We start from the raw sequence: 25,316 nt of genomic DNA, 5'->3' as shown, positions 1-25,316 counted from the left end.
GTAGCATATTAAAAAATCTTAATAGAAAAGGTCTTCATTTTATAGATGCCATAAAATATTCATTTTTTTTAGTTTGATAATAATAACTAGTTAAAAATGAGTAGTAATTGACGTTATAATCAATAATATGTATATATACACACTTACGATACTTTTAATATGTAATTAACTATACAATTATAAATATACTTTATTCGCGGTCCTATAGTCAAATAATAAATAAAAAAATTGATAGTTTTTTACAAACTAACAAAAATAACGATGATGAAACGCATTGTAAACCTTGGCCTTTTGTTTGGAGGTTGGTGAGACTGCAAAATCGGAACGAGCATCCCCACAAAGTGAAGAAAAGAGAAGTTGTTTCTACAGCTTTCGCGAGTCAAGTGTGGGGTCAGAATTCAGAAGAGAAAAAACCTGAATCAGCAAATCCAATCCAAAACCGGTTATCGGAATCGAAGTTCAAAGATTACCAAATCCGTGACTGCTAATCAGAGCAGTGAGCCAAAGCTGCGAATTTAAACTTGGTTGCATGCGAAGACCCCGAAATATGAGACCAAACATCGTTTCCCAGGTAATATAATCCATTTCCCTGTTTTCTTCGATCCTCGCTTCGTTTCTGCGGCAATTTTGAGGGACCAGTGTCAACACACTTCACTCAACACTCATCCTAGTAGCTGAACTGAAAATCCTCGTTTCTGGACCGAGATCTCGAAATGACTTTGTTAATTTCGGACATTGTTTCGCTATAGTTTCCGTTTTGTATGATTTTTGTCTGCAAATAAAATGACAAAGCTCCTTACTGCGCAATTTAAAGTTCGCTGCGTTTCTATTGGGGATTTGCTGATTATATTAAGTGTTGTTGTAGAATGGGTAGCTAGATATTTTCCTTCATTGATGTTATTCTGATTAATTGTCCCTGATGGCTTAATTGACACAGGCAGGGTTGCCTACTAGGATGAATCAATGGTGGGAAAGCATTCCATTTCTCACTTCTGCAGTGGTGGTTGTCTGTGGAGTCATTTACTTGGTTTGTCTTTTGGTTGGATACGATTCCTTTGCTGAGGTTTGCTTCTTGCCATCTGCTGTTGTGTCACGGTTTCAAGGTATATTTTTTTTTAACCAAACTTACACACAGTTCTTTTGGTGTTACTCTTTAATTAGAATTACAATATGTTTGGATTCGCGTTTAAGACGTGGGCAACCTTTACTTTCTGTTACTTTCTGTGTCAATTTCACAGAAGACGGATAAGCTATTACTAGTTGATTCCAATTTGACATGGCTACCCCCACATTGCCAAATTGGATCAAACATGCACTTTGAGTTTATTAAATATTTTTCAAAATCCTTTGGTGCAAACATTTGTTACGCTGATTATTCAAAAGAGAATCTCCAAATTAGAAAATAGTTGTATCACCTAAGGATCTATATCTATGATTTTTCCTATTCTTTTCACCATCATTAGAATTGTGATCATACTCATAGGATCGTGTGACTGTACACTCTGTGGTGGCCTATCCGCTCTGGATTATGAGCATGATTGTTGGGGTGTAGGATTGTTGTAAGATGACGATTTGTTAGGAGTTCCATATCCAGTATGATGAACTACTTGATGTTGTGATACTTAAGCCTTAGGACTCTCATCTAATGATCGGGTTTTTGAATTTGACTCTCCTCATGTACGTAAATCCTAACATTTGATGTTTTCGTTGAGCTGGACTACAATTGGTAGTACCATGTTGATAGAGTGATAACCACTGTGGCTGTGGATATCGGACCTTAAAAAGGCTGTCAATGTTAGGAGTCCTACATTGAGTAGGATGAACTACATGACGTGGCACTTAAGTCTCGAGACTCTTCCATTTAATAAACTATTCTTCTGTGTTTGACTCTTTATTTGTGCTTTAGACCCAACACAATCATACCTGTGGAACTGTGGGATCTCTGATCCTGTTTAATCTTTGGGCAAGACAAAAACATTGACCTGGATTTTGAAATCCCTAATTATTTCCTTTCCCCTCCGATTCACACTGTAGTGAATGTACACTCTTCCCCAAAGGCTTGCAACTCCCAAATCTCTAATCAAATTTGACATATCCTATGCACTTGCCGACACTGTCATCAATGCTCTACAACTGCCAAATGCGATCGTTGTGGGTCTGTTTTGTGAAGAAGAAAAGTCATCCAGCTTCAGCTTCTTCCTTTACTCCTTTTCAATGTTCAATCATATATTCTTAATATCTCCCTCATTCTAACCTTGTTTTTGTTTCTTCTTTCCTGATCCAAGAATTTAAGTTTATTTATTCTTCGTTCTTTTATGTACTTATGTTGATGGACCACTGCAATTTATCTTCTTGACGGGGTTGTGCACATGTGTCACTGTGACACCCTTTTCTTTTTCATATTTTTTTTTGTCTTCTTGGGTGTGAAAAGCAGTGTTACATGTTTATATGAAATTGATCTTATATGATTATATGGCATATCAGAGAAATAAAAACATCTCATGACTTGAATTTTTAAAAAAATAACAACTAAAATTTGTTAGAGGGTGTTGTCCATTATCTCTGATCAAATCAATAAAACATTGTAGATCGTTTTAGCTTTTTTATGTGTATGTAGTATATATTGGTATTGGCATTTTAGGTTGGAATGTAGGATCATGCTGTCCCGGTCACGAGTTATGAGGTTCCAAATCCCTTCCTGATCCCGAGTGAAAACTTGACTTTAACAACCTTGCTTTTTTTTTTTCAGGTAAAATTATATTTTTCAATCAATGTAGTTAATATTATGGACTCTAGACAAGCTTGTACAAACATTATGGTGCTGAAAACTCAATCCATTCATGTGACTGGTTTCTCTGCTCAGCATTATTTTTTTCCATGCAGTTTACAGGATTTATACTTCCATTATCTTCCATGGTTCACTGCTTCATGTTCTCTTCAACATGATGGCTTTAGTTCCCTTGGGGTCTGAGCTGGAGAGGATCATGGGCTCAGTTCGCTTGCTATATGTCACTATTTTGTTGGCTACAAGCAATGCCATATTTCACGTGCTCATAGCACTGCTGGTGGCGCACAATCCTGTTCTTACATATGATTACCTCATGAATGAGTGTGCAATAGGCTTCTCAGGAGTTCTATTTTCAATGATTGTTATAGAGACAAGCTTGAGTGGAGTTCAATCCAGGAGGTTGGCTGTATAAATATTACTGTTGTGCAAGAAATTCACCACTGTTGGGAAAATTCAATTTAATATGTTAATCACCTTTTTCCTGAAGATAGTTTTGCAGAAACCATGTTTTGGAAGCTATTCAAGATACTGAAATATACTATTGTTTAATTGAGTTTTCAGAATGATGCTAATGATTGTTTTGTTTAATCATTGTGCATTGATTTACTTCAGAACTTTATTCTGTTTTATTAGTCTTCTTTTTCCAACCAATTCACTGTGAAATGAATTACTTCACAAGTTTTACTAATAAGACACTATAATTCTATACACGTGCTATGCTGCATTTAATTTTCATCAATCGGTAAGGCTTCACTAATTTGGTAACTTTTTGTGTTCGTTGTGCAGTGTTTTTGGATTGTTTAATGTGCCTGCCAAGTGGTGAGTATAATTTGTTATTGAACTTATTTCTTGATTTTTATCTTGATAATTTCCTTTTTTGTGATAATTTAACATACTGTGTTTAGGTATGCATTCTTTTTGCTGGTAGTATTCCAGCTTCTCATGCAAAATGTTTCACTACTTGGGCACCTTTGTGGCATTTTATCTGGGTTTGCATGTCAGACTTCAATCTTTTTCCTTCTGTTTTAATTTTTTATTTTTGCAAAAAAATTAAGCAATTATCTCTAATTTTATGATGTTATGCTTGACGTTTCAGATACATATGGATTGTTTAATTTCCTCATACCTGGAACCACCTTTTATTCGTCTATTGAATCCTCCTCCTGGTTTGTAAGTATCTCTTTATAATAGGATTTGGTAGTGCACCAGGCCGGCAAACATTTCAATTGTTAGTTACATGATATTAGATGAATGCCTTAGGGACTGCTAAATGCAAATGAAATATCTATTGTCAAATGCTGTCTATTAACACCCCCTTTTGTGCAAACTATAGATAGTTTTAGTTTTTGTGTATACTATTTTGAAATAAGTTACTGAACTGAGATAAACTGATAGAACCCTGGAACAGGAATTTATTTCAGGTGGTTGTAGTAGTAATGGCATAGGGTTAACTTCAGAAGCAGGGAGGTGGTTAGAAGGGAGATTCATTCTTGAGTTGTTATTAATATCTCTTGTTACCTTTAGGAAATGCTGTAGCTCAATTATAGAAAGGGCCTTCCGTCTGTTGATTGAGAAATCCCATTCACCAATTATAAGTTCATTAGTTTTCTTTCTATCTTGCATATCATTCTTCAAATATTTCTTTTGTGGGTTCTCAACACAAACCAACTTCATTCTCTTCTCTGATGACTCTGCCTTTTACAAAAGTAATCCTTTGATGTTTTGAGTTTGTGTTATAGTACTTTACTTGAGTAGTGCACAAATGTGAAAAGTATTTGGTCTACCAAATTAATGTAAACTCAATCTTTCAAGTGTCAAAAAAGTATCAATGTACTCTAAATGTTTTAGCAACATAAGCTAATCAAGCACATCAATAATGTTTAAGGAATGGTTAAAATTTTAACTGTATATTGATGCAGTTAGCTCTGAAGTGGTTAACACATTTGATTTCGATAATTCTCCCCTATTGGGGGGCTAAATGAATTCACAAAATAGACTGATGTGCTGAACATGTCATATGATTGGCTGGAGTGTGAATTAGTATATTTTTATTATATCTTGGTAACTTATTTTATTTTAAAATTAAAAAATGAAAATGGAAAAAGGCATCCTCTAGATACTCATTTTATGTGTTGGAGATCTTGCATCGACTAGAGATATGGTCAAATTATAATATATAAGTGGATACAAATCTTACATTTTAAGTCGATTTTGTGAGATTGAATTAAGTTTAAATTACACTTTCTTAAAATGGTATCAAAGTCATACAAAATTTATTCTAGTCAAGTTTGTTAGGGCTATCAAGTCACCCACCATCAGGTTCTCCCCAAGTTTTGAAATGTCCAGCCCTCGGTGTGGGAGGTGTGCTCGAAACCTCACATTGACTAAAGATATGACTAAATTACAATGTATAAATGGAAGCAAAGCTCATATTTGAAGTTAGTTTTGTGAGATTGAGTTAGGTTTAAATTTCACTTTTTAAATACTATGAAAAATACATGCACTCACTCAACATGTGGACCTTTACTAATGTGTATGTTGGTTCTTTGGACTTTCAGTCTTCATGTGTGAGACGTCCAAAATTTATCGTTTGCACGGGTGGAAATCCTTCAGGTTATATTCCTACACATACAAGCCAAAATTCAACAAGGTAAATACTAAGTACTATGGGTTTCACCCTAAATCACACCGATGTCTACAGATATATATATATATACTAATCTACATTTTAAAATCTATACTTTCTTGGGGTAGTGGATTGCTTTCTGGAAATATTTGGAGGAACCTGTCTTCATTGATGCCTCAAAGGGAAGTGTCTACTCAGGTATCTATGTGATCTTGTCTTTTTAGTACTTTGGGTGGGCTCTCAAAAAATCATGTAGACATTTGCTGGCGTGATTGTCATTTTTTCTTTGCTCATTATGTGAACAAATGCAACTGCATTGTTTTGCAGTACTCATTCATGACAAGTGTATGTGGACCTTGTATATGTGATCTACTGATCATTGAATCTGATCAATGTATGATAGGTTAATTTTTAAAATTGTCTGGACTGATATTTATCCCCTGCTATTAATTTGGCAAATTGTTTTTTCCCTCTTTTTAATGTGTACTACTAGTTCTTTGGAAGTAGATTTTTCTAGTTATTTAAGCAGCTGGCAAGTGTCAAGGTCTGAGTTGAGATGATTCCTTTTATATGATGAAGCTTAATACAATACTAAAGGAGATAATTGATGATGATGTTAGTAGTTTTTTTTTTAATATTTCATTCTAATTTTACTAATAGTCACTCTGTCATTTATTAATGACTTTATTTGTGTGTTATTTCTCGATGACTCCAATATTAAAGAAAGGGAAAAACATTATTTATGGAAGTACATGAATATTAGCGTAGAAACTAAAATATGATGAAGAAAAAAAAAGAAAAGAAAATTAAACCCATGGTAGTTTAAAAAAAAATCAATATAGCGGTTACTATTTAATAGTTAGTTAACAATATTATAAAAGGGTGAAATTGAAATTATGAAATGTGTATACAAAAGAGGGCATCTTCCTTATATATAAGTATGGATTAATCTTTTATCTTCAATAGCTAATTTTTCTTAGAAAAACCCATAATCCATGGGGCTGTGGCATCAGCAATTGGTATCAGAAAAAAAATTATGTGCCTTTTTTTTTAAAGTTCACTCATTATCGGGAATATGACACGGTACATAACATGGTTTTCCCTTTTTACTTGAATGATAAATTAGGTCAGTTCGTTACAAATTAAAAAGATGTGATTATGTTGTAAAATTGTTTTTGAAAGATTTTTTAAGAAACTATTTTTTACAATCACAATATTGATATTTATAGGAAGCAGCTGATTTTGTGGGTAGACTATTCAAAATCTTTTTTTGTTTTAATACCATTTTAGGTTTTTTTAGCTTCATAATTCTTATTCTATTGAAAAGCTAGAGCAAATAGATGAAATACGAAAAGAAGTGGTTACTTTCTGAAAAAAAAGTTATTTTAACAAGAGAAGTTGTAACATATGAGCTCATTAGCTTTCTCATTCCAAGCCGTGTTTATCAACTGCCTTTGAATCTATTGATTCCCTGATGATTAACAACAGCGGTTTTGGTCCAGTAGTCACTAAATTGCAGTTATGTCAAATTGGACCAAGAAATTTGAAGTTAGAATAATATCCCTACCTTAATGCAAGTCATTGTCTATTAGTTTCTTTTATGTATTCATGCCTATATTCTGGTGATTTGTAATCTTCGACTTATAAACATTTGATTGTATTATGTGATATCTTACAGTCAACTGAGGACAGTAGGTTCCCTGGGAGGGGAAGGACCCTTGGTTCTGGTCAAGGTCAAGCTCCTTCTCATCTTCATTCAGATTCAAATCTTCAAGAAAGACTTTTGGATGATAGTAGTCCCAATAGTCCTTTAGTTTCATCCACTCCTAGTAACACTCATCAGTTATCAGAAGGAAGGTACGGTAGATGGTTTGAGCATAATTGATAGCTTATATGGTGGTTGCTTATTTAAAGTAAAATTTTAGTATGCTGGCTGACTTGAATCATCATTTCTTATGAAGTTTGAACCTAGAATAATACCTACAGTATTAGGCATAGACTGATAATTTTTTTTTTCCTCTTACGAGGAATGACAATATTCAACTTGAATGAACCCAATATAAGTTACATGCTTGTAAATGGGTTCCCTGTTTGACATGTAACAGTAAGTTTAGGTTGTCATGTTCTCTAGCCTAAATTAATCTACGTAATACATATTGGTGAAGTTATGTATAACTTTGAAAGTAATATTCAAAAAGCAGAAGAATGAGAGTAGACTTATCTAGTAGGTTATAAATATGTATTCAAATGCTCTATAAATATAACACATACTTAAGCACAATTTTAACTGTAAGCAATTTTAAATAATTTTCTAGCATAAATATGTTTAACATTAGATGAATTGCAAAGAAAAGGCTCCATAAACTATTCAACTTATATTTCCAAAATTATTGGACATGACAATAACATGTCCATAAACATGTGATGTTTAGGGTAGGATATATAGACATGGACAAGGTCTTATAGTTAGTATAACCAGAAATGGGAGTTACACAAATGTATAATCATTAATACCAAAGTTCAGTAGATGTCATGCATTGACTATTCAAGTTAAACTGCTATATTTCAGTAGGATTAATAAATTATATTGTTCAGAAGTTTGTGTTTCTGTATTAATGATCATACTTTATTTTCTAATTCAATTTAGGCATTCAGCTGTGAATGTAGCTCCAACGACTGCTGTTCCACAGCACCAGGTTCCTCTACATACATACCATGATTTAAACTCTCCTGTTTTCGTTTAGTTAATTTGCATGGTTAACGTTTGATATTTTCCCCCCCGATAAATGCAGGGTGCAGTCGTTTCGGAAGAAGGGATTAAAAAACTTGTATCAATGGGCTTTGATAGGGTAAAAATCAGTTTCCTTATCTTTTCTATGGTTAGAAAATGGCTTGAAACTTTTTAAAACTTCCCAGTTTGTGATTGGCTCCTTGCATATTATGCTTGCTCCTCTGAGAACGTTTTTCTCATTCAAAGAGATCACGTGTTTAAATTTATTTTTGTTTGGTCGCCTTGTGAATCCTTCTCTCCTGTCTCTTACTGGTCTCGTTATGATGATCGATATAATTATAATTACTGTAGCAGGAGTGATGTGTATGTATGTGTATTGAATTTGGCTGAATAGGTCAAAGTTTGTTTGATAAGTGATATCTGAAATAAAACATCTACACCTCAAATTGTTTTTTCAGATGTAGTGAGATATCTTTCCGATGCTTGTGCATCAAATGTAGATTAAAGCCTAAGGCTTAGCTCTATATTTTTAATGCAATTTTGTCTTGGCTGTTTCAGACGCAAGTGGAAGTGGCGCTTGCAGCTGCTGATGGTAATCTCAATGTTGCAGTGGAAATACTCATGAGCCAGCAGGTCCTAGTTCATCATTCTTTTTTTATCTATAATTCTTCACGTTTACGTGTTTATTTATTCTCTCTTAAAAATTCTTGGGCTTGTTTGCAGAGTTGAAAAGAAAACTTCTGTTGGATTCTCGTAGAGACTTCCCTGACACTGTTAGTTGAGTATGTCGCTGCACTTTGTTCAATTACTGTCTGTTTAATCTTTGGAACCTACCTACCACTAACAGTTCGTTCACACCACATAACCATGCTAACTCCAATTAAGCAGAATTGAACATATGTAAATTACACAAGCAATATCAAGGAATATGATGTTTAATTGAAAAATTTAAACATTTGGTTGTGCTTTGATTTTCCCCTCTTTTTATTTTCCTCTTTAACAGGTTTATACACACATGCATTGATAATGCTTCTAATGCCAGTGAGGGAGCAGTAAAACTTGTATCCATTTCTAAATCACTAAATTATTGTTGCTGGCTCGCAGAAAAACACAAATCTAGTGTTTCAGCATAATTAATTTGGCCATGGACTAAAAAAATTAGATGATACCTACGACGATAATGGTTTAATTTATGGGAAGAAAAAAATTGTTTGTAGTGTTGTGGTACCCAAGAACTCAGTTTCAATAATTCTTTTTGCTCTTGTTAGTCATGGTTGACATAAATGACTTTTATCGATAATGTTGTAAGATATATTGAAAATTACGATGGAATGTGTCAATAATGTTTTTTAATAATGAATATCTCGAGTAGTTTAACTTTTTGAGAACAAAATTAACTATATAAATTAGCTTTAACTTGGTAAAATAACATTTCTTTATTTTATAATATTTTAAAAACTATTGGCAAATTGTGAACTAAGGATATATCTGTCATTTCGTCAATTTGGTTGACTACATTGTGCATCTCGAACCATTGACTTGAGTTTTATTCTAGATTGCAATTTCAGGATATTTATAAAATGAACAGTACTATCAACTCAATAAATTTTGCACTCAATATTCTATAATGGACTATAGTGGACAAATTAGTAGAGATGTAGACTCTTAAAGAAAATTCTATATTTCGCGGTGACTCAATAAAAACGAATTTTAGGTGAAGCATCAATTTCATCCGTAAAAGATTAATGAGATATTTTAATAAAAGGAGAATCTCAATTTCAGAAAATATTTTGAGTATTGAATCGATGCACTATTTAAAAAAAATATTGGAAATTTAACTTAAAATACACAATATAATTTTGCAAATAAGTACAGGAAATATAAATTGACAGATATACATACATGGGTGAAATTAAAAGTTCACGAAATAAATTATCATATAGACAGCTTATTTTTTCTACTCATCGAATTAACCTACTTTAGTTCTGGAAAGGAGAAAAAAGAAAAAAAAAAGTAAAAAGTTTTCTCCAACTTAAATTTAACACAATTATGACAAGAGACTAGAACTCAAAATTTTTAAATTAAGTGATATTAAAAGAAATGACAAAGCATGATGAAATCAAATAAGAAAATAGCATGTTGCCGTCTACTTCTAAAGGCAAGTTAATTGTATTGTGAACATTATTATTTAATTATTTTTTGTATTTGATCTGTTTTCTCCTAATAAGAATATAATACAGATAGTTTTCTTTGATAAAGATACGACTTCGAGAAAAAAAAAATATTATAGAATCGTATTTTTAAATTTTTTCGTGCTATACTCTTTGATTGTATAAATATCCTTTTGTGAACCAAATAATAGTTTTAAACCAGATCAATTTATTTCTAAAAATAATAATTATAATTTAAAAAGTTAAAAATAATATTACTTTAGAATATGTTATAGCAGAAATACATGCGTTTATTGTATATCGATATTTTTATCACATTAATATACAGTTCTATGAAAATATATTTTTTTTGTTAGAATTATTTAAAAAATTTATGTAGTGATTATTTTTAACTGAAGAAATTCTTTATTTAGTTTTGAGTACAGGTATACAATTAAGCATTTTATTAAATAAATATATTATTTTTATTTGTTAAAAGATATCATTATCTAATTAAAAAAGACACCTAAGTATTTAAAAAATGTATACCGTTTATATAATATATATATATATATATATATATATATATATATATATATATATATATATATATATATATATATATACTAGAATTTATGTGTTAAATTAGTATATGTAAAAATTGAAATGGATTTGATTTATATCACCTAAATTTTATAAAATAAGTATTTGTTTAAATTTAAGATTATTCTTTTATTTTTCTTTCAAATGGATAAAAAAAAAAACTAAATCTCTTTCATATTTATATATCTATAAAAAAAAGCTTAGACAATATGTTTAAATTTGTGAGTTTTCTTGTTTTGAGACCGTACATTTTCCATTTCTAACAAGTAGCAAAATGAAAAATAATACTTCAACTAAAATAGTAACTTAACAATTATATTATGATAATACGAATGAATAATGGATAAGTTAAATGTTTAAATGAGTTTATATACTATTTGTTATTTGATACTTGTGAATACACATACAGCTATTATGTCTTTGTATTTTTTAATTTTTATAAAAAATGAAGTTAAAATTAATAACAAATAAATTAATTTTTAAAATAGTTGTTAAATATAAAATTAAAAAAATAAAATATGTATACGATAAAAAATTTTAAAATAACGGTTAAAAATAGAAATTTTTTTAAAAATAATAATTAGAAAGAAATTTTTAAAATAACATTTAAAATTAAATTATTTATAAAATAATTAATTTTTAAAATAATAATTAAAAATAAAAATAATAAAAATAAAAATAAAATATATACGTAAAGAGAATATCTATATTATTATTATAGATATATTTATTCATTTATTTGTGTTATTTTCTTTGTTATGGTCAGAAATTTCATTTGGTACCCATCTGTGTACATTATTGGTAAAACGGTCCTTTTCCCGCTATTAATTATATGTCTCTGAAATTTCAAAGTAAAAATCCATCTTCTTCCTCTCAAGACAAAAGGGTTGACTTGACTTCACTTACATGATTCCGCTCTTATTTCTTAAATTCTGACATCTATGAACTGCTTAATTATACCTCATCCCATGGTAACGAATTTTGGTGGTAAAATATTTTTCTGCACACTTCAAATTTCAATGGCTTAAAACTTTCACTTCTGGGCACACTTCTTTTCTCTCTGTGCTTTTGGTGCTTCTCAAGTCAACCCCTTTTATTGTTTTCCATCTTCACTAGAATGGACACCCAGAGGGAAACAAGTATTCGTTTTGAGACATTCACGTGGAAGATTCAAAATTTCTCAAAACAAAACACCAAGAAACTACAATCCAAGGCCTTCCGAATCCGAGGTTATAAATGGTACTGTCAAATGGATTTCAAGATGATAAAGTCTTGTGCTATTTGCTTTTAGCTTCTATGTTCTTTCTTGTTTTGAACTTAATTTTAGGTTTTAGTTTTTATTATTAACTATGTTATTCGTCTTAATCACCTTTCAGGCGTATTCGTTTGTATCCATTAATGAAAAATGTCGACCATTTTTCGTTATATCTGATGGTTGCAGATTCTTTACCACCCTACGGATGGGACAGAAACACATATTTCAAGTTATCTCTGATTAATCAACTGGATGGGAATAAGTCAGTTGTAAAGGGTAATTCTTAATTGATTTATCTTGCATCAATGGTTTTGTGTATAAATTTGCATCGATGGTTTCGTTGTTGTTTGTCTTTGTAGTAAACCCTTTTCTAAAATCACGTCAGTGATATCTGAATTGTTATTTGTTGGATTTGTTTCATTCGTTATAGAATCATTCTCTTTGTCCTTAACCTGAAATCTTTTCAGAAACTCAGCAGAAGTTCAATGGCGGATATCGTAGCTGGGGCTCATTTTTTGTGAACCGAAGTGTATTCTTCGACTCAAAGCAAGGGTATCTTGTGAACGACACATGCATCATTGAAGCTCATGTTTGTGTCTCTGATCTTAGTTCTCTTGAAGTTAACACCTTGAACACAAACTCTCCAACTTCCAAATCCAAGTTAGGTGATGAAGCAAGAAGAAATTCAGAATCCATAGAGCAGGAAGATGATAAAGAAACAGAAACAGAAACATCAGATGAGAGTGAGACACATAGTTCAACCAGTTGTGGGTCTAGTCAAACAGAAGGGGAAGTTCAAAGTTCAGATTTGACACTAAAAGATCTTCTAGATTTGGGGAGTTTAGGGAAAGAAGAAGCAGCTTTTGTTCCTCTGTTGGAAGAGGCATGCATATGGCATCCTTCTCTGATAAGAAGCCAGAGGAAAAGTTCAAGATGGTTCAGACTATGGGCATTCACATCCTTAGGTCAAGTTCTATACTTGCTGAAGACAAGTAAGGTGAAGGACATGAATGAAGATGCATGCAATCGTCTTCATGGTTTGTGGGAGGAACTTGTAAAACATTCTGGATTTCAGTTGTCTTGGTTGGAGCCTTATGTTGAATCTGCATTGGGTATGAAAGCTCATTTGGAAAAGACAGAAGTTGTGAACAAACTGAAAGACAGTGTTGTTGCTTTGGAGATCAAAATGAAGAAGCTGAGGGGAGAATTGGCGGCTGCAGAAGCTGAGTTTGAGGTAACAAGGAGGGCACTGGTTGAGGCCAAAAAAGGTTTCGTAGAGTTGGATTTTAATGCTGATTTAGGTTATGCTATGTTTTAGACGCATATGGCAAAAGCACTAAAATAGGACATTTTTTTTTTAAATTAATGAAAAGTTTCGAAAAATACTATAGAAGGAAAGTTATACTATAATTTCTAATTTTTGACAATTATCTTTTACTTGAGATAATGTGAGTTATTGATTCTGTAAAATAAAAAATAGTGATATATTAATTAATGATCCACGCTAAGCCATGTCAATAAATAAATAAAGTATGCAAGTCAAAAATAAAAATTATAGTATCATTATTCGTAATGAAAATAGTCAAAAAAAATGTATAAATAATTAATATTAGAGTATATCAACTTAAAATTTTCGATTGATATTGTTATAGTCATTGTATTCTTTAATATTTTTACTTAACCATGTTTGTCCATTAGCTTTTTTCTGTAAGACTTATAGTATAATATTTAGCTTATTGGAGAGAAGCTTTTTGGTGAGGGAAAATGTGATAGTTAAGTTGAAGTTATTTAGGTTTACATTTGTGAGAATATTAGATGTGGGTGGTTGGATATAAAAGTGACTCACGAATTACTATAGATATAGATGTTTCTTAATCTGATATAATTTTTAGATTAAGCTAACTTGGACCTAAAATGGTAAATATGAGTTATTATTGACAGAAAAAAGTTTACGCATAATTTTTGTTATTTTTTTAATGAAATATATTCTTAGACTTATTCTTAATAATTGATAGCTCATTTATTTGTTAGATTATTGAAATTTATACAATGGACATTTACATCTTTGGGTATGCATTGAGGATTGGTTCAAAGATGTAGAAAATTTAAGGTAGTAGGGAGAACTTTCACAAAGTCAAGAAAAATATTTCAGACAGATGGACTTGAATGCTGAATTTGGTTATGCCAATTAGTGATTACCTAACTTTTTTTGTTTTTCTTCTGAAGGTTCTTTCAGTTTCAGTTTCAGTTTCTTGCAAATTGTGGGGTAAATGCTTTTGGTGCCAGTTCCTAAGATTTTTTTTTTTTCACATTTACGTTTTATGATATTTTTGTGATGGGTAGGTGAAGAAATAGGTTACACTGCTGTAGAAAGAAATTGCCAGGTAATTTTGAAATATCTTATTTGCATGACTATAGTAGTATCTTGATTTAAAATTAGGGTGATTTTGAAAATTGAGTCAGTGTGTGTGTATGAGTTTGAATTATTCTTTTCATCTATAGTAAAATTTTGTTGCGGATCAAATATTTAAATCGGTTAAGATGGAAAGCACTGAAATATTCATTTAATTCATGAATTTTTTGTTTAAAACAGTAATTTCTTTTTTCAATATTTTCATTATTCCACTCTTGTACTAGATTCTTTTTAATAATTTTTTGACATCGTTATTCTATTTTTATACAATATTTTATCAGTCTATAGTCAACCAGCACAAGTAAAAGTCCAGTAATAAAATTGGTTGACGGACAAATGAAGCTTAAATACAATCTCTTCATCAAATAGTCATTCGGATCCATGACATCATAGTTCGCTCAAATCATGCCAGTATTATTAATTATTTTTTATAAATTATTAATTTGGACGTGTAATATAAACGTTTTCAAAAATATGATTCAATTCTCAGTTTTATCTACAGTTTTCTTAAATATTTTATTCATTCAAATTATTTTTTATAGCTTGAATGAATATGTTAGATCTAAACTTTAATTCAATTAAAGTAAAAGAAACAAAACATATATGTAAAATGATAATTAGATCAAATTTATGTTATTTTAAAGTGGAAGAAATAAAATCGCGGATTAAAATAAGATGAAAATTATTAAAAAAATTCCTCAGAGGGTGTTCTCCCTTGAAATATATTATAAATTACAAATGTAATTTTATACTTTTTCCAAGCATGTGGCTTGTATCATAGCCTCACATCAAATACAAGAAGACGGAAAGTAGAAAGAATTATGAAAGTACAGAATACCCTAACACTTAAAACGAGTGCTCACTATTTGCTGAGTTCGTTTTCAGGCTTCGTGCTTCTTGGAATATGAATGTCAACGAAAAAGTGAATTAGGAGATGAAAAACGGTTCTCCGTTGGATCTCGTATCTACAATACTCTGTACGATAGTATACCATCAATAGTCTCAACAACCAATCGGTTCATGCGCACCAGAAGTAGCAAGTATGATCTTGTTTTAGGCCCTGAATACACAGACAGCAGCATATTTGAGGTTATACGTGTGACTAAAGGATGACACTGAAAGATTTCGTCATGAGTGAGAATAAATCACAATACTACCTAATTCAAATGAGGGGATTTCATCTTGGTGGAAGTAGCTGCATCCATTGGTCTTCTTGCTTAGGCTGGAATTAATCTTGTCAACAGCTCCAAGTAGATCCTAGTAGATCAAGTTGCACAAGAACACATAAAAAATCTCAAGGTTAATAAGAAAATTCTTATGAACACGTGATTGCCAAGTCAAATTATCGTTGATTTTATATTTTGGGGCTTAACCAAAACCAAGGTAAATAATGGCATAAGTTAGGTACATTACTGAACTTCCGCCCTTAGACCTTAGTATTTTGTCACAGTATCTAGAATCTAAAAGCCGTATATGCTTAAAGAAATGAAGACTTGTATAATACAGTAAATTATAGTAGCATTTTGTCCTTCTCAGAAAAGCACCAAAAAATATGCCAAGATAATAGATCTCCTGGAACTTCTACATGACTGGTGTAAGTTTAGACCTTTTAAGTACTGTGCATTTGTGGTAGGTAAGTGATAGACAATATTTCTTTAAGGAAAATATTTCCTTTATTCATTTCCCTAACAACAATAAAATTGCCACATTATTTTTTATTTTAAATGTGTAGATAATAATGGTGAAAACGATACAAATGTCAAGATTACATGCAAAAAATGGGCATCCAAGAGGAAGAATCAACAACCTTAGTGTATAATCAATCGAGAAAGCATGTTTAGAAAATGGAAAATTTTAGAGATTTCAGCTGGCTTTGCTATAAAAACTTTCTAATTTCAGGTATATGTTTAAAACAATAACTAACATCTGTAAGTAAGTTATATATTCCTTGAAAAAAAAAGTTAATTTTATGAATATGAAAAGTTGTATCTCATGATTATTTTCCAACAACTTTTTTCCATGTTTTACACATACTTTTTTGTTATGTAAACAATATTTTTTATCCAAATAAAACTAATTATTTCAAAATCACTTTTTTAACAAATTTATTTTAAAAAAAAGTATTCTAATGATAATCCATTACTACAATAATTTTTTAGTTATCTCAAAATCACCGCATAAAATGCCTCACCTCCCATGACGCTAGACCCTTCATGTAAGCAGGAAGACATTCAAATTCGCTCTTCAATATCTGTAACCTGGGACTCGGAACTTCGGCTGTCTTTAAATTCTCATTCTCTGACACAATTTTAATTGGGGTAGGAAAAAAAAAAACTGATAAAAGAACTCCATATGCTGAAGGTTAAAACACTTGAAACAGGAAATTATTCAATTACCAATAGGTAAGAACTTGCTTCCTTCAGATGACACAACGGGTTGATCTTGCTGCCTAAATTCTTGTAATCTGTTCACCCATAGCTTTGGGAATGAGAATCGTGTAGGAATTATCAATAGAAATGCAGAAAATCCGGCAACAGTTAAATGCTATCCATAATTTTGAACTTACTTATTGTCAGGTTCGTGTGATGACAAATCACCTGAATGCGTAGATGAAAAAATAGTGGAAAAAACGGAATTAGCCACGCACAATTAATTAGTTTGAGAAGCTAAGGTTAGTTTTCATGTAATCAACAATATTACCAGTACTATTACTGGGAAAAATGGATAAACCTTAAAATAAAAAAACTTGCAACTTAACAAGCATGTTTATGGAGCAAGTGACATTCACTACCTTCAGATGCTAAGGTGGCTAGATATGCATCTGACAGCCCAAACTTTTTCAAACTCAAAGATTCATCAAGTCTGAAGAGAATTAAGGGAAGCAAATAGCTATTATCATAAACTGAGCAATGACTCAACTGAACTATTATCATATTAATAGTTAACCAATTTTCAGGGCCTTACACAAAAATTTAGGGAAATAAAAGTACCAAATTAAATAAAATGAATAAAAAATTGAAAAGACAATCGCATGTGATTCCGAGCCTAAAATCAATCTAATTACCGTACTTCATCTGATTCTGATAAAATCCTTTTCCTATGTATTTTCATTCCATGTTAAATCTATTTAGAAGCTGGAAATCGTATTAAATTGAGATTTAGCGAAAGAAAGTAAATGAAGGATAAGATAAGGATACAAAGCATCTTCTTCGAAACTTTTGAAGCTAGGATCGGCAGCGGAGAGTGGTCCATAGAAAGAAGACGGACTATCCAATTTGTCTTCCGGATCCTGATGTTGTATGTCCTCGACTTCATCCTCTTCCTCCTCAATATCCGGAACTGAATCAAGAAAATAAAATTCAACAAGAACGGAGAATCACGAAGCAGAAAGAGGTTAGGTTATATTAGGTGTGTTTTTTTTTTTTTTGTGGTATGGAAGTACCAGGAGTGTAACCGCGGCTCTGGAGACGCTCTTGGAGTTGAAGCAGATCGGAGCGGTTCTTCTTGTAAAGTTCGTTGCAGTGACCTAGGAGCTCTTCGAAAGAGACAGTGCCGAAGGACATGGAGTCGAGTATATCGAGGTCGGCGGTGGCGGCGGATACGCGGCGATTCAGGCATTGCGTGAAGATAGACGACGCGGAATCTGTTACGATAATGGAAGAATTTGAATTGAATTTGCTTAGCACGCAAACACAGGAATTAGAAAAAGAGAGAAGAGTACCGAGAGGAATAGGTCGGCGATCGATGGATTGCTTGAGAGCATCGGAAGAGGAGTGGAGGTGGTTGCAGAAAGCAGCCAATGCGTTGCAGAAGCTGGAAATCGGATCCTCTGCCATCGTCTTCTTCCTCTCTCCCAATTGCATTTCCATTTCTAATTTATACCCGTCATTTTGAATTTCTCAGTCAAAAAGAATGTGGCGGGATATCTTATTATTAGATTATATTTATATAATTTATTATACGTTAACATTTCATCAAGCGCTTGTAGCTCAGTGGATAGAGCGTCTGTTTCCTAAGCAGAAGGTCGTAGGTTCGACCCCTACCTGGCGCGTATTTTGTGCTTTTAGTTTCTTGAAAAAAGATGGGGTTTTGGAACTTGAAAACAAAGACTCGCTCAAACTACAATTAGTGGTATTTTATTGACAGATAGCAACATTTGATTTATTTGACGCTTTTTCGTTTCAATTCATAGCTAAATTCCTTGGTTTTAAACAGAACGTAGAAAATTTTGTGTAGATTATTCATTACAAACACATTCTGCTATCACTGTGTGTACATACATGTCTTCAAACTGCTGGCAGAGGCATACATATATATATCCTATCTGAAACCTTAATATACAGTTATATACCTCAAAATGTGACTAGCAACCCTGCTCCTGTAACAGCTGAAAGAAACACTAGTAATATTTACACTCAAAACGTATATGGTTTCATCCATCTTCTCTAACTTGATTAGTTTTTTTTTTATTTTGTGCGTGTGCTTTCAAGTGAATTCTCCTGTGAGTGCAGAAGCAGCTCGACGAATGGCTCTGGCAACCCTCCAGATCTCATGTTGAATTGATGCTAGCCTTTCTGTTTCAGTAACACCCGTAGAACCAGTAATAGAATCAGAAATCCCAGGGAAGAAATTGAGCCTTTCATTGTTGCTTGAAGGCCCATACACCTGTATATAACAAAATGTCGGGTTTTCATTCACAAAATACAACGATGATGGCATATTATATTCGTAATTAACAGACACACTCACGAGATGCTTGAACCACTGCTTTCCTTGAAGTCCATCTGCATCCAAGAACCCTTTTTCAGCAAGCATTAGTCTATCATTCAAAGCTCGTTTTTTGATATCCAAAACACAACCTTCTGTTTCCTGCAATCTCAGTTTCTGCAGGTCAAAACAAAGAAAGACAAGCATAAATACAAGGCAATAAGAAACAATTTGGAGTGTTTGCTGCATAAGATGTATCATTAAATAAAACCTGTAGCAGCTACTTTGGTTTACCTTTGATTCATCATCAGCTTCTTTGGCAGCAGAAGCAAATTCTTCAATTGAAAGAGTTAATGGATGTAAGGAAATTTTCTGATCTACCAAGTTGCTCAACATGTTTTTGTATAGCTAACCAAAGCAGGGAAAGATTATATAATCAATATATGAATGATTTGCAACTAAGAGAACATTAATGTTACAAAGAGATGAACATAAAGGAGCACCTGTAACTCATTTGCATATGAAACGTAATTGAAAGGAAGAATGGGATCGCCAGCTAAGTGAAGTGCTAGAAGCCCCCAAACTCCCGTAACTAGTGCAACAAAGAACAAAAGAGTTACATCTTATGGCTGCCACATGGATTAACAGTTAACTAAAAAATAGAAATGTGCACACCATATTATGCAGTTAAAAGAAAAATCTAACCAGCAACATGGCGGTGGAAGAATGGATCTGCATACTCTGCCATCCAGTTATAGGAGTCGAATGCAGTGTGATAGACAGGGAAATCTGGAAATCGGATAGAGATTATTGCATCACAGATTATAAGATATCAAAGTCTATGGATATATAGCATATTTATTAGAAGCATATTGGGTTACAAATCATTTAATTTTGTATTACAAGACTTCACATAAATCAGACAGAATCTTCTAGAGATGAGGTACGTACCTCTTCCATAATACATATCAATGGATGGAACCCCCGCATGTTGCACAAATGGAGCAAAATCAGAATCAACTCCACTGAGCCTCTGAATCTGTAATTCAAGAAAACAAAAGGTGTTAAGCAATGAGGATAGTCCTAATACAACTACAAATTTAAGTGTTTTCATTACTAAAACCTCAGATATCATGTCCTACTACTAAAACAAATCTGTCATGTAGAATTAAAAAGAAATAGAGATAATCAAGAGATCACAGTCTCAAAAACATATGTTAGGCAAGTGCAAACAAATACTTGGCCAGCAGTGACAAAAAGCATTACGTTATTGCTTCCAGCAGAAGCAGCAACCCAATTCTCATATAGTGATACACCCTCAGAATCAGGATCCTTGACCTGAAATTAAAGCAAAAGCTGATTAAAGATCAGAATTACTGAACTACAAGGAGCTAACATGATACATGCGTTAAGATTTAACTATATGTATGTTTACACATGCATTTAAAAATGATAATAAAACTTCAAATGAATACCTTTTTTGTGACCTCAAGAATAAGACTGTCTAGCTGAGGAGTTGAGCCAACAAAGAAACCAGGGCCCTGAACAGCACAGTCCACATTAAGGTATGCTACAGCTTTGGAAGCCAGATTAAGAAGGTTTTGTTCAACCCATTCAGTTGATCCTATCTACACAAACAGATAAACTTGATTTAGAGAGAATGTTAAAGGAAAGGACAGCATCATTGAAATTAATAGTGAGTATATCTGAATGCTGAAGAAGGCAACTGATAACACATTGAAGTAAAATTACATGTTACTAGCTTATCAACAACCACTGACACCACGTTACTATGAAGGAAAATTAGTTGTGAAGAAGGAAAATTACTTACCATCCCAAATTCCTCAGCATCCCAACTGCAGAGAATTATTGTCCTCCTTGGCTTCCACCCCAAACCCAATAGAACAGAAAACCGACGAGCAATGTCAAGTAGTGCAGCTGTCCCACTGCTGGGATCAACAGCACCATACGTCCATGCATCTCTGTGGTTCCCCAGCAGAACATATCGATCAGGTTCTTCTGACCCCTTTATGACAGCAAAAACATTTTCAATGTTGGCCACCTTCTTTTCACCCTGAAAAAATGAAAATGGATAAAAACATACACCCCAAACACTACATAAATGGAAATCATTAAACAAAAAGTCACACTCACTCGTGTTTATTATCTTTCAAGTATATTTCAACTGATGATAAAGTATCAGAAAATTTTAAGGTTCCCCACAAAATAGAAGGATAGCCGATCAACAAGCATAGCATGCTTCGCTTCAAGATTGTCTTGTCTACCATATTTTTCGCATTTGAAAAGTATTGGCTAAACCAAAAAAAATGTTTGAAGAACTGTTTGGTTTGTTTCACAGGTAGGGCCAATAACTTTTACTGACAAAAAAATAGAATGTAAAGAAGCAAAAGAAAACTACTTTTCAAAGCCAAAAACACTAAAAAGTTTAACGAGGCTTTTGGGTTGAGAGAGACTCTACTACACTGCATTCAACTCACCTGGTAAGTGAAATTGAGGATGGTGGGGCCAGGACCAACATGTCTGACCTTAGACCTTAGGGTGCCCCTCCATTGAAGAGGCACAGGAGCACCCCCAAGAGAGGACAAAATAGAGTCTGCCACCTCAGCTGATAAAGGCATAGATGGAATTTTGGGGAACCTTTTCAAGACTTCCCTATCTTCCAATCCCAGTGTCTCGCCACCCTCAACCCCAGCCCAACCAGGAGTGAGTGGGTCCCCTATTCCTCCCCTCATCACGTGCCCCCTCTCAAACCCCTTCCGCCACGTGTCACCCTCGCCGTAAACCAACACCGCCGCCGCCCCGTGCGCCTCCGCTCTCTCCACTACTGTGCCGCGCCCCATCTCCCCGCCCTTCCGCACAACCACCACGCACCCGCTCACGTTCACTCCCATAGCGCCCAGCGCGCGGTAGTCCCTCTCCCTCCCGTAGTTCGCGAACACCGCACGCGCCTGCACCGCACCCGACGGCGAGTACGCGTGGTAGGCCTGAACCACGCCCGCGGCTGCCGGCTCCGTGAGGCGGAGGCTCACCGAGGGGCCGCCTTCGCTAAAATGCGCTGAGAGGGAGGAGTGAACCGGGAAAGAGAGAAGCGTGGTGTAGGTCGCCGTGTGGGTCTTGAGTCCCAATGAAGTGAAGTGGTTGAGGACATAGCTGGCGACGTCGGAGCCGGGTTTTGTTCCGGCGAGGTGAGGGTGCAGGGTGAGAGCGCGGAGGTAGGAAGAAATGGTGGAGTTTGAGGAAGCGGAGAGAAAAAGTTTTTCCACCTGAGAGAGGTTTTGAGAGGAGGAGGAGGAGGAAGGTGTAGAAGAGTGAGGGAAATGCAGAGCGTAGAAACCCAGAATGCAGAGTATCAGCACCACCACCATGGTACTCAAAGGTGAGGGCTTTGTTGCCAAAACGTTCACGGGTTTAGGCATCATTTTGGGAAGAAGAAGAAAGAGAGTAGACTCTGTTCAAGGAAGAAAGAATGAGTTGAGTTCTTCACTCTTGATTATCATTATATCGTTGTTGCTCTTGTGATCACTCTTAGTAACAAGACAATAAAGGAAAAAATAAAAGACAGAAAAATAGACATAGAGAATTTAATGTGGTTTGGTGTATAATGTATATGGTTACGTCCAGGACTAAACTAGGAAGTATTTTTTGTATTTCTGGTATATCTTAAAGCTTTACATAGAGTCTCTTATATAGTAAAATAGAAAACTACATCTCACTATTCTAAGCGATGTGGGACTAAATCAAGCACCATAATTCTAACCATTCTCCCACTTGGGGTTTGATTTACATTACCACCTAGTGTAGTGCCTTCATCATCAATTTTCTCGAAGATCAGTTGAGGCAATGCAAAGCCTCAACTTAGTTGTTGTGACAGTCTTTGGCAACATATCAGATGCATTCTCTGCACCTGGAATCTCAACAAAATCAAATTTCCATCATTTATCAAGTTTATGATAAAATGATACTTCAATTCAATGTGTTGCATCTGGGGTGAAGAATTGGATTTTTAGCAAGACAAATGGCATTTTGACTGTCACTGATGAAGGTTCATCTTGCCCTTTTCCTAATTCTTTTAGAAGATTCTTCAACCATATCATCTATCTCTTTTACTGTTTGACACCCAACGTAAAAATATAATCTGTTGTGCTCTTTCTACCATCCAAATCACCTTCCAAATCTGCATAAGAAAACCCCTGTAAAGTGAGATAGGTCTGGTGCAAACCATAGCATACATCAAGCTCCCTACTGCAGATGCATATGGCACTTTAGACATGTGATGTTCTTCTTCCTCTGTATGAGAAGATTGCCTTTTTGAGAACTTTAAGTGAGTTCCCAAATGTGTATTCCTGGTTTTAGCATTTCCAACATTGAACTTACTAAGCAATTTTTTAATATATTTTTCCTGAGATAAATTTAGAATACCTTTAGATCTATCCCTGGAAATTCTCATACCAAGAATTTGCTTGGCTGGACCAAGATCCTTCATTTCAAAATTTTCTGACAATTGTTTCTTCACATAACAACAATGATCTTCTTCACATGTGTGAAATCCTGAGTTTCTCATAAACTCATTAAACTTCTTATACCATTGTCGCGGTGCTTAGTTCAACCCATACAAACTTTTATGAAGCTTGCATACAAGATTCTCTTTGCCTTGTACTTCAAAACCTTCTTATTCTTCTGAAGAGACTTTATCTCATCTTCCATTGCTATCTCCCACTTAATAGATTCACCTCCCTGCATAGCCTCAGCAAAATGCTCTGGCTCACCAGCATCAATTGTTCTGCTAGACCTTCTAGTCGGTAATTCAGGAGTTACTGACTCTACTATCTGTTCAGGTTCTGACCCAAACTCTGACTCGGGCTTGACTCTGCTCTGATACCACTTGTCAGGTTTTCAGAGGGAGTTTCACTAGGGAGAACAACACCAATGAGATCTGAGCTTAACCCTCCAACAGAAGCTGCCCAACCACGGCTCTGATACCAATTGTTAGGAACAAGACAATAAAAGAAAGAATAAAGGAGAGAAAAATAGACACAGAGAATTTAACGTGGTTCGGCATACAATGTGTATGCCTACGTCCACGACTGCACTAGAAAGTATTTGTATTTCTGGTGTATCTTAAAGTTTTACATAGAGTTTCTTATATAGTAAAATAGAGAACCACATCTCACTATTCTAAGCGATGTGAGACTAAATCAAGCATCATAGTTCTAACAATTAGCACTATTTGGAATGACTTTTTATATAGGATGGTGGTCTTTCTAGCAGGGAAAAATGATGCGTTTTGTGATTATTATAAGGGTTGTGAAGAGGTGGATGACAGTGAGGGAGGGTGTACTGTGTGTGGATCCATGCACGGTGGAGGTTTGAGTCACAATGTCAATTTGTCCCCAGAACAATCCAAGCTGGTCTAACCATCAAGCTTTTTGTCACTACTCACATCAAAATATTGGGTATCTATAACATCTTTTTCAAATAATATATATACTTTTCCATTAGATTTTCGAGTGAGATGCATCTAAAAAATAGAAAAGTACTTTATAAATTTTTTAATGCAGTCAATTTATGACTAATTTATAAAAATATATAATAATAGTAATATATGAATTACAGAATTATATTCTGACTAATAATATTTACTTTCAATACATCTTATTCTAAAGAATTATTAAGGTTCAGACAAGTTTTAAAGGTCAAAAACTATTTACAAAATGACGCAGGAAAAAATTTTGAGATATTTTATCAATTCTTTTTGACAGACGACAGTTATTTTAAATAAAAATTAGTATTTTGACAATTTTTTGTATACAGAATCAATTAAGCACTTTTTTATAAGAATATTTTTTGACGAGTAATAAAGTTATAATCAACTACTTGTACAAGTAAAATTTATTTTCAACTCAACGATACTCTACTTTATATATATAGATCCTAAGAATAAAACCTGAAGATGTGGCTATAAATAATCAAAAAAAGGTGATGCAGAAGCAGACATAGACATGAAAGCTTTGCCTTTTTCTTT

At 33.6% G+C, this 25,316-nt stretch overlaps 4 protein-coding genes and 1 non-coding gene across 8 annotated transcripts; 3 read left to right on the top strand and 2 right to left on the bottom strand.

Annotated features, from left to right (window-relative positions):
* The first annotated feature begins 258 nt into the window (after positions 1-258).
* RBL15 (RHOMBOID-like protein 15) lies at positions 259-9,522 on the top strand. 3 transcript variants are annotated; one of them, XR_003605083.2, is made up of 14 exons: positions 259-571; positions 938-1,103; positions 2,884-3,187; positions 3,575-3,607; positions 3,694-3,785; positions 3,885-3,958; positions 5,347-5,438; positions 5,543-5,612; positions 7,093-7,271; positions 8,062-8,110; positions 8,207-8,263; positions 8,704-8,778; positions 8,869-8,927; positions 9,149-9,522. XR_003605083.2 is itself a non-coding variant. In XM_028074438.2 (13 exons), the coding sequence occupies exons 1-13, from the start codon at positions 530-532 to the stop codon at positions 8,872-8,874; spliced, it is 1,239 nt and encodes a 412-aa protein (XP_027930239.1). In that variant the 5' UTR covers positions 259-529; the 3' UTR covers positions 8,875-9,114. The 3 variants fall into 3 exon arrangements, 2 of the variants coding, with proteins under 2 accessions (XP_027930239.1, XP_085530130.1); XM_028074438.2 differs by lacking the exon at positions 9,149-9,522 and having other exon boundaries at positions 8,869-9,114; XM_085674004.1 differs by lacking the exons at positions 259-571; positions 9,149-9,522 and adding an exon at positions 2,642-2,749 and having other exon boundaries at positions 980-1,103; positions 8,869-9,114.
* Positions 9,523-11,767: 2,245 nt separating this feature from the next.
* Positions 11,768-13,641, top strand: LOC114179263 (uncharacterized). Of its 2 annotated transcripts, none has more exons than XM_085665158.1 (3): positions 11,768-12,127; positions 12,275-12,429; positions 12,621-13,641. In XM_085665158.1, the coding sequence occupies exons 2-3, from the start codon at positions 12,297-12,299 to the stop codon at positions 13,469-13,471; spliced, it is 984 nt and encodes a 327-aa protein (XP_085521284.1). In that variant the 5' UTR covers positions 11,768-12,127; positions 12,275-12,296; the 3' UTR covers positions 13,472-13,641. The 2 variants fall into 2 exon arrangements, with proteins under 2 accessions (XP_085521284.1, XP_027921333.1); XM_028065532.2 differs by having other exon boundaries at positions 11,768-12,137; positions 12,621-13,639.
* Positions 13,642-15,248: 1,607 nt separating this feature from the next.
* Positions 15,249-18,530, bottom strand: LOC114194509 (uncharacterized). The gene is made up of 9 exons (XM_028084784.2): positions 18,288-18,530; positions 18,009-18,209; positions 17,764-17,905; positions 17,358-17,428; positions 17,133-17,163; positions 16,963-17,030; positions 16,758-16,864; positions 15,724-15,823; positions 15,249-15,626 (listed from the first exon to the last, which is right to left on the bottom strand). The coding sequence occupies exons 1-9, from the start codon at positions 18,433-18,435 to the stop codon at positions 15,532-15,534; spliced, it is 963 nt and encodes a 320-aa protein (XP_027940585.1). The 5' UTR covers positions 18,436-18,530; the 3' UTR covers positions 15,249-15,531.
* Positions 18,531-18,544: 14 nt separating this feature from the next.
* TRNAR-CCU (transfer RNA arginine (anticodon CCU)) lies at positions 18,545-18,617 on the top strand. Its single transcript has one exon. It is a non-coding gene; the product is annotated as a tRNA-Arg (tRNA).
* A 168-nt stretch (positions 18,618-18,785) lies between these two features.
* On the bottom strand, positions 18,786-22,870 carry LOC114194501 (putative glutamate carboxypeptidase AMP1). The gene is made up of 10 exons (XM_028084771.2): positions 21,772-22,870; positions 21,105-21,347; positions 20,749-20,901; positions 20,540-20,611; positions 20,225-20,312; positions 19,979-20,062; positions 19,777-19,865; positions 19,568-19,681; positions 19,316-19,450; positions 18,786-19,231 (listed from the first exon to the last, which is right to left on the bottom strand). Exons 1-10 carry the CDS (start codon positions 22,711-22,713, stop codon positions 19,052-19,054), a joined length of 2,100 nt encoding a protein of 699 aa, XP_027940572.1. The 5' UTR covers positions 22,714-22,870; the 3' UTR covers positions 18,786-19,051.
* Positions 22,871-25,316: the final 2,446 nt, after the last annotated feature.

This window comes from Vigna unguiculata, chromosome 1 (assembly GCF_037176805.1).
Source record: "Vigna unguiculata cultivar grain cowpea cultivar isolate G323 ecotype 2 chromosome 1, ASM3717680v1, whole genome shotgun sequence".
NCBI lineage: Eukaryota > Viridiplantae > Streptophyta > Magnoliopsida > Fabales > Fabaceae > Vigna > Vigna unguiculata.
This window is presented reverse-complemented; position numbering and strand designations above follow the sequence as displayed.